Here is an 11282-nt window from a genome sequence, read left to right on the forward strand (position 1 = left end):
ACACTTTCTTTCAGTCAAACAAACAATCTACATTTCATTTTCATTATGAAGCAAAATCAGTCATCCATGGGGTGGTTGCTTCTGTTTTTGCATCTTTTGCTCTTCCATTTTCTATCTTCTTCTTCTTCTTCTTCTTCTTCTTTCAATTTCTTATGTCATGATGATGAGAGTGATGCTTTGCTTCAATTCAAGTCTTCCTTCAATATAACTACTTACTCTATTTATTGCGATGAAACTGCTTCAAAAACAGCAACATGGTAAAATGGGACTGATTGTTGCTTGTGGCATGGTGTCACATGTCACACCATCTCTGGTCACGTGGTTGGCCTCAACCTTATATGTGAAGGCATTAAAGGTATATTACATTAATTCTAATCACTTAACCTTTCTTACATTTATTAAATGGTAACTGATATGAGATTAAATGATAACTTATTAAATGGAACAATTCCTCCCTCCTTGTTATCTTTGCCTTCTTTGAAACTAGTATAACCTATGAAACCATGGGATTGTTGGAAGGAAGCTTTAATAGGTGGAGAAAGTGTTTAAGTATTTGAGAGAGGATATGAAACTTGTTGGAAGGGAATGCTACTTATATTATTGAGTGTTTGTAATTTTTGGCTTGGTTTACAAATGACTACCTCTCCCCTATTTATAGTCTTCAAGGGAGAGTTCTACATACTCCTAGAGACTCTTCTACATACTTCTAAGAGAGAGTTCTACATAATTCTATGAGAGAGTTCTACACACTTCTCTCTACTACTACATATTATAACTTCTACTAGTTATTTCTACATATCTCTAGAACATTCTTTAGACTTACTACTTATTACTAAGTTTGGGCTTAAAATTCCTAAGGCCCAAAATTAACAAACCCAAAATCAATTTATATATTCAACACCCCCCCTTAAACTTGATTTTGCTACTCCAAGTAAATATCTTAACTTGACAAAGTGTTCACGCTTGAGAGGCTTGGTGAAGATATCAGCTACTTGGTAATCTGTCTTCACGTACTCCAACTTCACATCATTGTTAGAGACACACCCTCTAATATAGTGATAGCATGTATCAATGTGCTTACTTCGATCATGGAAGACTGGGTTCTTTGCCAAAGCTATTGCTGACTTGTTGTCCACGAATATCTTGGTCGGCTCCTTTTGCGGCAGACTTAACTCCTTTAATAGGTTTCTCAACCAGATTGCATGACAAACACATGAAGTGGCCGCCACGTATTCCGCCTCACATGTGGAGAGAGTGACAATCGGTTGTTTCTTTGACATCCATGTGAAAGCTGTGTTTCCAATGTAGAAAACAAAGCCGCTTGTGCTTTTTCGGTCATCCACGTCTCCTCCCCAGTCACTATCGCTATATCCAACGAGCTTGTAATCATCAGAAACATAGTAGTACAAGCCTAAGTTTGTTGTACCTTTGATGTAGCGAAGAATCCTCTTTGCTGCCTTCAGATGAGTTGTTGTTGGATGCTCCATGTGTCGACTTACAACTCCAACCGCATACAAGATGTCAGGCCTCGTACATGTTAAATATCGTAAACTTCCAACCAAGCTCTTAAAGAGTGATGGATCCACTGTTTCACCTTCCTCGTGCTTTGATAGCTTGATTCCACATTCCATTGGCGTGCTAACTGGGTTTGCATGATCCATCTTGAACTTCTTGAGTACCTCCTTAGCATAACCTTCCTGAGTGATTAGGATTCCATGATCCTCTTGTTTCACTTCAATGCCGAGATAGTAAGACATTAATCCAATGTCGGTCATCTCGAACTCCTTCGTCATCTCTTTCTTAAACTCTTCAAACATGGTTGGATTGTTCCCCGTGAAGATCAAGTCATCTACATATAAGCACACAATCAAAATATCTCCGTCTTGCGCTTTGATATAGAGTGCATGCTCATATGGACATTTGATGAAGTTCTTATCTTGGAAATACTTGTCAATTCGAGCATTCCAAGCTCTTGGGGCTTGTTTCAACCCGTAGAGTGCCTTCTTTAGCTTCAAGACCTTTTCTTCTTCTCCCTTGACTTCGTAGCCTTGTGGTTGCTCAATGTAGACTTCTTCGTCAAGGACCCCATTTAAGAAGGCTGACTTGACATCCATTTGATGTATCTTCCACTTGTTTTGAGCTGCCAATGAAATGATTAGTCTAACAGTTTCTAATCGAGCAACTGGAGCGAATACCTCGTCATAGTCAATGCCGGCTCTTTGACTGTATCCTTTTGCCACCAATCTTGCCTTGTATCTTTCAACTTCTCCTTTGGAGTTTTTCTTTGCTTTATACACCCACTTTACACCTATCGCCTTGTGCCCTTTTGGAAGTGAGACCAACTCCCATGTTTCATTCTTCTTTATCGCCTTGATCTCTTCGTCCATGGCAGTTCTCCAAGTCTTCTTCTCAAATGCTTCTTGGAAATTCATGGGCTCGCAATCCGCAAATAGACAAAAAAGAGTAAGATTGTCTTGATTTTCGGTTACCTCGTAAATCTCTTGCAAACTTCTAAAGTGAGGAGTCTTTTCACTAGAGCTTTCTCCTTCTTCAGAACTCGGAGTTGGTGAAGCCGGAGGGGTAGCGGGATCTACTCTTGGTTCCTCTGGTTCCACATCATCTTCTTCAAATTGTGGAAAGAAGTTGTAGTCCGCATTACTTGTTTTCCAATCCCACTCTCCTTCTTCATCGAAAACGACATTTCGACTAATGATAGTCTTCCTCGTATCAGGATTATAGAGCTTATAGCCTTTGGAGTTGGCGTCGTAACCAATGAAGATGTACTTTTCACTTTTGTCATCCAGTTTGCTTCTTTTCTCGTCTGGTATATGAGCGTGAGCTATGCTTCCAAAGACTCTTAGATGGGAAATTCCAGGCTTTCTTCCACTCCATGCTTCTTGTGGTGTTTTTCCCAACACGCTTCTTGTCGGAGAACGGTTTGATAGATAAACAGCGCACGCAACAGCTTCTGCCCACAGTTCCTTTGGTAGTCTCTTGCTTTTTAGCATGCTCCTCGCCATCTCAAGGATTGTCCTGTTCTTTCTCTCTGCCACTCCATTTTGTTGAGGGGATCTTGGTACCGTCAATTGTCGTCGAATGCCATTGTCTTCACAATACTTAAGGAATTCGTTTGAAGTGAACTCTCCTCCTCGGTCGGATCTTATGGCTTTAATCACGAGGCCACTTTCCTTCTCAACCAGGGCTTTAAACTTTTTGAAGTTTTCAAACACTTCTGATTTCTCCTTCAAAAAGTATACCCATGTTTTTCTTGAAAAATCGTCAATAAAGAGAAGAAAATAGTTACTCTTACCGAGTGATCTTGGCTTGATCGGACCGCACACATCCGTATGTATGAGCTCCAACGGCTTTTGCGCTCTTGAGCTTGACTCCTTAGGGAAGCTCATTTTGAACTGCTTTCCAAGTAAACATCCTTCACATACTTGATTTGGGTGGTTGATGTAAGGCAATCCTCTGACCATTTCCTTCTTAGAGAGCAACTCTAATCCTCCAAAATTGAGATGCCCAAATCGAAGATGCCAAAGCCATGACTCTTCTTTGTAGCACATTTTGAGACATTGCGCAATATCATTTTGTATGTTGAGCACAAACATTCTATTTCTTGACATTGGCACCTTAGCAATGAACTTGTTTGAATGATCTCTTATAGAAAGATTATTATTCTTCAATTGAATGTCATAACCTTTCTCTAAGAGTTGTCCTAGACTCAAGATGTTGCTCTTCATGTTTGGCACATAGTAAACATTGGAAATAAATTGATGATCCCCATTTTTCAAACGGATGAGAACGTTTCCTTTACCTTTCACTGCCACTTTTGATTCATCTCCAAAAGCCACATTCCCGTTCACTGATTCGTCTAACTCTACGAACATGCTTCTTCGCCCACACATATGGTTGCTTGCACCGCTATCAAGGTACCATTGATTATCTCCACCTCTTTCATTATCTTTGTGTGCCAACAATAATGTTCCATCTTCTTGGTTTATTTCTTCAACATAGTTGGCCTTCTCTTCAACTCTATGATTTCCAGGAGCTCTACATTCGAAAGCATAATGCCCAAACTTCTCACAATTATAGCATTTAACCCGTGACTTATCGTACCTTGGTTTTGGAGATCCTCTCCCACGACCTCTTGATGAGATTTCTCCTCTTTGGTTGTTGTCATCATTAGGCCTCCAACCTCGTCCGCCTCCATATCCACGACCACGTCCACGTTCTCGAGCGCCACCTCGTCTTTGGTTGCTCCGACCATGTTCTTCTCTAGGTGAATCGAGTCGTGTCTTGAGTACTTGCTCCTCGATATCTTCCTTTTTCTTCTTCTTTTCCTCATAAGCTTGCAACGACCCAAGAAGTTGCTCCATTGTCATGTCCTCTAAATCTTTTGTCTCTTCGATGACAGTGACAATATGCTCAAACTTTGGATCTACCGATCTAAGAACTTTCTCCATGATTCTTACATCATCATACTTCTCTCCGTTTCTTTTTAGATTATTAGTAACCGTCAAAACTCTTGAGAAGTAATCAGAGATAAGTTCACATTCTTTCATATGCAAAGCTTCAAACTCTCCTCTTAGTGTTTGAAGACGTACCTTCTTCACTTGATCGGCTCCCTTGTAAGAGGTTCGAAGTTTCTCCCATGCTTCTTTAGCCGTCGTTGCTCCCGAGACCTTCTCGAACGTGTCTTCATCTAATCCTTGATAGATTAGACAGAGAGCCTTCTTGTCTCTCTTCCTTGAGTCTCTCAAACCATCCTTTTAAGAGTTTGTGTGAGCAAAGAAAGTTAAGGTATTGTTGTTCATGTAGATTAATTACCATTGCTATCATCACAAAAGTAGCACAATTTCTAATCTACATGAACAACAATACCTTAACTTAATGTTGGTTGCCAAATCATTTTTTTAATGTCAAAGTATATGATGATTGAAATTTAGTTTGTTTGTTGCACACGAGGGTTTGGAATTCAAGTATACAAGTTATAGGTGTCAACTTTGTGAACAAGTGTTTTTACCCTTGTGTTATTTTCTCAAACTTATTTATTTATGGTGTTTGAAACACACGAAGTAGCTTCTTCACTTACGTGAATTGTAAAAGTGGAAAATTTGTTTTCAAAATACACACTTAACCTAAATGGATAAACAAATATGTTTATACTTGAATGTGTGATATATTGTCGTTATAGAAAGTGACCGACAAAAGATATATACATACATTGGTGATTAAAATGAGTAACTAAAGAGACATTCAATGATATAATAATTTGGTTCCCAAGAAAAATAAATTATGATAATTTATAAATAATTCGTTCAAAAAATACTTAAAATTTGATAGAAATATTTACGTTAGAATTCCACCAAATTCTCAATTTAAAGTACAATTTTAGAACAATCTTCTAACAAAATTAAATCAAAGTACAATTTTAGAACTTATTACCAAAAGTAATAATAATCGAACATATTTTTCAAGCAATAAACTTAAAACAGAAGACAACTTTCCCTTTAATGTGATCTAAATTCATAGTTCAACATACCACAACCATAAATGATAGTACAATCCTTTTCCTATACCATCATCTACTACAAACATACCATAATCAAGAAAGTACTATATATGAACTATTTTTCATCTCAATATTTCTCATGGAACAATGTTCAAACAAATACCAATCTAAAAATGCTACACCCAATATGGAACAATGTCCAAACAAATACCAATCCAAAAATGCTACACCCAATATGGCACTGAAGCATACTTGATTCCCTGAAGCTGGTGAAAAAGATTTAAGCTCACATACCCAAAACCATCTCGACCCCACGTATTCCGTGTGTGTTATGTATATGGAGATATATGTCTCTCCATTTCTTCTCCCCACTCCTACCACCACTACACAGTGGGACTCAATCTGAGAGTTTTTGGGTAGGGGTGCACAAATTAACTGGTTATCAAATAAAAACCTCATCCATATCCTTAACCAAATTTAAATGACGGGATATTTACAATATGATTTTTATCCAGACCATAAATTTTGGATCGGTTTGTCCATATTTTTAACCGGTTGATAAAATGGATGTCCACCCTTTTAACCAGAATGCAATTAGCCGAAAAACCTAAAATCGTCAATAAACGCTAAATCGACCGAAAATCCAAAAAATTGGCAGAAAAAACCTAAAATTCGCCAAAAGCCCAAAAATCGACTATAAACCCTAAAATCGGCCGAAAACCCAAAAAAATTGCAGAAAAACCTAAAATCGGCCAAAATTTCAAAAATTGACTATAATCCCTAAAATCAGATGAAAACCCAAAAAATCGGCCGAAAAACCAAAAATCGACCGAAAAACCCAAAAAATCGGCCGAAAACCTAAAATCGGCCAAAATCCAAAAAATCGACTATAAACCCTAAAATCGGCCGGCAACCCGAAAAATCGGCAGAAAAAACCTAAAATCGGTCAAAATTCCAAAAATTGACTATAAACCCTAAAATCGGCTGAAAACCCAAAAAATCGGCCGAAAAACCAAAAATCGACCGAAAACCCAAAAAATCGGCAGAAAAACCTAAAATCGGCCAAAATTCCAAAAAACAACTATAAACCCTAAAATCGGCCGAAAACCCAAAAAATTGGCCGAAAAACCAAAAAATCGACCGAAAACCCAAAATCGGCCAACATCCAAAAAATCGGCCGAAGAATCTAAAATTGTCCCTAAACCCAAAAAACTTGGCCGAAAACCTAAAATCGACCCAAAATCCTGAAATCGGACGAAAAACCTAAAATCGACTATAAGCCCATTTTTCGGCCGATATTAGGGTTTATAGTCGATTTTTTAGTTTTTCGGTCGATTTTAGGATTTATAGTCGATTTTTGGGTTTTTTGCCGATTTTAAGTTTTTCGGCCGATTTTTTGGGTTTAGGGTCGATTTTGGGTTTTCGATTAATTTTTTGGGTTTTCAGCCGATTTTAGAGTTTATAGTCGATTTTAGGGCTTTTGGTCGATTTTAGGTTTTTCAACCGATTTATGGTTTTTGACCGATTTTAGGTTTTTCCGCCGATTTTTTCGGTTTTACGGCCAATTTGTGGGTTTATGGTCGATTTTATTAAAATAAATAAAATTAAATGAAGGAAATTCAATTACATTATCCAAATAAAATATAGGAATTTATTCTATGTATAAAATTCTGATTTCTTTACTATATTTTTTACGCAAGTTTTACTAAATTTAGATTTTTTTCAAAAAAAAAAAGATTTTTTTAAATTGTCTTAAAACCAGTTTTTAAAAGGAAATAACTGATTTTTTTTATCAGATTTAAAAATAACCGGTTAAAAATTGGATTTAAAAAATGACCGCTTTTAAATTTGGTTTGGTTAAAATAACTGGTTATATATCCATAACCAAATTTATAACCAGTTTTATAACCGGTTTATAATAAAATATGGTTATGGTTATAAATCCAAATCCAATTAAATGGTTTCGGTTTGGATATGGTTTGGTTTGTCAAATTATCGGACCATGCACACCCCTACTCTTGGGTTGTTATTTATTATTTTAAAATGATTAAAATTATAAATTATGTAATTTCTCCTTATAATATGACTATTTTTTATGTTATTTAATTATATTATTTACAATTTAAAAGATTATTATTCTTTAAAAAAATTATTAAGAGGCCACTTTTAATATTTAAGGTCGGGACTCTAAATTGTCGGGAACAGCCCTAACTATGGAGGCCATATGTTGATGCTTATACCCTAATGGGATGTAAAAAATAAAACCCACAGTGCAAGACTCCCAAGTCCCAAGTCTATGTAGACGACCGGAAGATAATAAAAGTAAGGGTCTTGCTAACTAGTGTCCCGGATACTTAGTTAAGGAGCTAAAAAAAGAAATAAAGAAAAAGTTTTGTATTGAAACAATCAAAATTTATACTTTTTACATTTTGACTATACCAATACTCAAGAAAAACCTTCTAAATTTAAATTCTTAACCAATGCTCATGGCACTTTTTTTTTTAACAAGCCAAAATGATATATATATATATATATATATATATATATATATATATACTGAATCAAATAGTCTACACAGTACAAGACGTGCTACGAAAGACCAATGCTCATGGCACTATTTAACATTTGCAAAGTAAAACACATTCTCTCACTTTTTTTATTTTTTGGTACATCATTCTCTTACACCTTTCTAATGGAGGGCCAAGTTTACATAAGAAAAATTAATGGGAGACAATCACTTCCTGTAGAAAACGATTCATCTTAAAAGCATTAATGTCAAAAGACCCAAAACATTCAAAAAAACATAATAGATGGTCTAGAAAATGAATGATTTATCTTTTGTTTGTTTAGGATAATAAATAAATGGCACTCCCTCATTTTGATTATGTACTCATATATCTTACTTTGATCATATTTTCTACTAATATATAAAAATAAATATTAGCATATAAGAGGTTGTTAGATTCGTCTCGGTGAGTATTTTCAAGATATCAAATTTATATAATTTTTACTATTATATAATTAAAAATATTAATCGTCAAAGTTATGTATTGATATGGGTAAAATAGTCAATTAGGTCACTCATTTTGGGATGGAGGGAGTAGTATATAAACTTTTAATTTAGGATCTGAATAAACTCCATTCTATAATATGTTTCAATGTATGTCCATGTGAGCGTATCTCAGGAGGGGTTGAGAGTTAAATTCCAAATTCTTCGAAAGAGGTAAAATTTTGACCACAAAGTATGATGCTACAAAATTCAAAGAGATAATTTCTAATTGTAGAATTCTCTTTCTCCATTTTGCAATAATAACTTTAGTATTGAGTTGAGTTAAGATGACTATCTGTGTAACTAGTTCCACTATTTTGGTTGAAATATGATAAATATTTTAGGTTTAATTAGTAAAATGATCTCTTAAAACATTTTTGGTTTCACATTGGTCCCTTAAAGATAAAAAGGACCGAACAGGTCCTTAAAGAAAAAAAAAGTCTGAATAGGTCCCTTAAAGACATCTCCGTTAATCAATTTAGTCTTTTCCGTCCATTTTTTCGAGGACCAAACTGATTAACGGAGATGAAGTCCTTTGATGATGTACGTTGATTTTGATCCACAAATTAATGTCTCTAACATGGACATAATGTAAGTCCTAGTTATAGAATCGAAGTTAATTTCAATATTAGATAGTAGCTAGCAGCCTATTACAATAACAATCATAGTTTAGTATGAGGGAATAGAAATTATGATTTAGACCAAATTATAATGCAACAAATTAGAGGGTCCCTTACCCAACAACATTACAGGGTTCCAAAAACTAACTAATTTGAGATTAAATGATAACTTGCTCAATGGAACAATTCCTTCCTCTTTATTATCTTTGCCTTCTTTGGTAAATTTAGATATAGCAAACAATAATATTACCGGCCATATCGGTGCAATCTCATCATATTCATTAGAGACACTATCTCTATGCGGCAACAAGCTACAAGGAAATATTCCAGAATCAATTTTCAACCTTGAAAAGCTAACTACACTATGTCTATCATCAAACAACTTCAGTGGTGTTATCAATTTTCAACACTTTTCCAAACTTCAAAATTTGAATTCTCTTTCCCTTTCACATAATACCCAATTATCACTAACCTTTGAATCCAATGTCAATTCCAATTTTTCTCTACTAAAATTGGAGTTGTCTTCTTTGAGTTTGACTCAATTTCCCAATTTGTTAGGAAAACTTCCAAGTTTGTATCATCTTGATCTATCCCAATAACAAACTTAATGGAAGGGTGCCTAATTGGTTGCTCGAAATATCAGGATCGTTGAATCTCTCTCAAAACTGTTTCACTTCAATAGACCAAATCTCATTGAATATTGTGCAGCTCAGTAGCCTTGATCTTAGTTTTAACTTACTGGAAGGTGACAATGACATCTCTTTGTCAGTTTGCAGTATGAAATCACTTCAATCACTTCACTTCAATTGACCGGTAACATTCCAGAATGTGTTGCTAATTTATCATACCTTCGAGTTTTGGATCTACAAATGAATAGATTTGATGGCACTTTTCTAAGTGACTTTTCAAAGGACTGTGATCTTCATGTTCTGAATCTCAATGGCAACCTAATTGAAGGTTATTTGCCTATATCTTTGTCTCACTGTAAAATGCTGGAGTTTCTAAACCTTGGCAGCAACAAAATAGAAGATAGATTTCCTGCTTGGCTTCAAACTTTGCCAAATTTGAAAGTGCTAATTTTACGAGATAATAATTTGCATGGTGGCATTGCCAATTTAAAGATCAAGCATCCATTTCCCAGTTTAGTTATTTTTGATATCTCGGGTAATAACTTTAGTGGTCCGCTACCGAAAGCCTATTTCAAAAATTTCAAAGCCATGAAGATTGTTACTCAAGTAGGACAGAATATCAGCAGGCTATATATAATGGATTCAGAAGGGTCCTATGATTCTGTGACTGTGATGAACAAAGGGATCAATATGAAATTGGTGAAAATTCCAATAAACTTTGTAACTATTGATTTGGCAAGAAACAAGTTTGAAGGCAAGATTCCAAATATTATAGGAGAGTTTGCAATTTTAAACAAGCTATTTTTAATACATAGTGATGAGCCGATGATATACTCCAGCAAGCCGCTTCTATTTTTCAAAAGATTTTGCTTCTGGATGGTCGGTACGGTTACATAATGTTCTGTTTTGTGTGTTAGTTTTTATTCTGTTTAAAATAAGCTTGATGTGAGTAGACAATCTTGAGCCTCTTATTTGATCTAGCTAGTTTTATTTATTTTTGGTTGTAAGTTTGTACTCTGAAATAATATATTGTGTGTAGTTAGATAGTGTCTGTATGTAGCTAGAATTTACTTTTTATCCAAAACCTATAAAATACTCCCTCCGTCCAAAAATATAAGAAAAAATGAGTCAAACAAACTTGATGTATTTATTTGGTTCAAAATTTGGACCAAATACATTCACTTTTGTTGACCAAATATATTCTGGTGTTGACTATTAATTTATACTGTCTATATGTGCTACTTAATTTATGTATAGATTTGTTAAACCAAGTTTGCATCACTGTTAAGATATTCGAGTGCATCAGAAATAGAATTGTGCTGTCATGGGAGTTCTGCTGCATAATTATACAGAACAGATGCCAATGTGGTCTTTTTGCCTCTTAAACTAAGGAAGAATGACATATTTTGTTTGTTACACTTGCTTAACCATATTAATCATTTTCAGAGTATCCTTTTTCATGTACGGAT

General features: G+C 35.1%; 1 protein-coding gene across 1 annotated transcript; it reads right to left on the bottom strand.

The window, feature by feature from the left end:
- Positions 1-3813: 3813 nt before the first annotated feature.
- LOC123920830 lies at positions 3814-5554 on the bottom strand. The gene is made up of 3 exons (XM_045973149.1): positions 5546-5554; positions 3937-4769; positions 3814-3829 (listed from the first exon to the last, which is right to left on the bottom strand). The coding sequence occupies exons 1-3, from the start codon at positions 5552-5554 to the stop codon at positions 3814-3816; spliced, it is 858 nt and encodes a 285-aa protein (XP_045829105.1).
- Between the last annotated feature and the right edge of the window lie 5728 nt (positions 5555-11282).

Source organism: Trifolium pratense, linkage group LG4, assembly GCF_020283565.1.
Source record: "Trifolium pratense cultivar HEN17-A07 linkage group LG4, ARS_RC_1.1, whole genome shotgun sequence".
Classification (NCBI taxonomy): domain Eukaryota; kingdom Viridiplantae; phylum Streptophyta; class Magnoliopsida; order Fabales; family Fabaceae; genus Trifolium; species Trifolium pratense.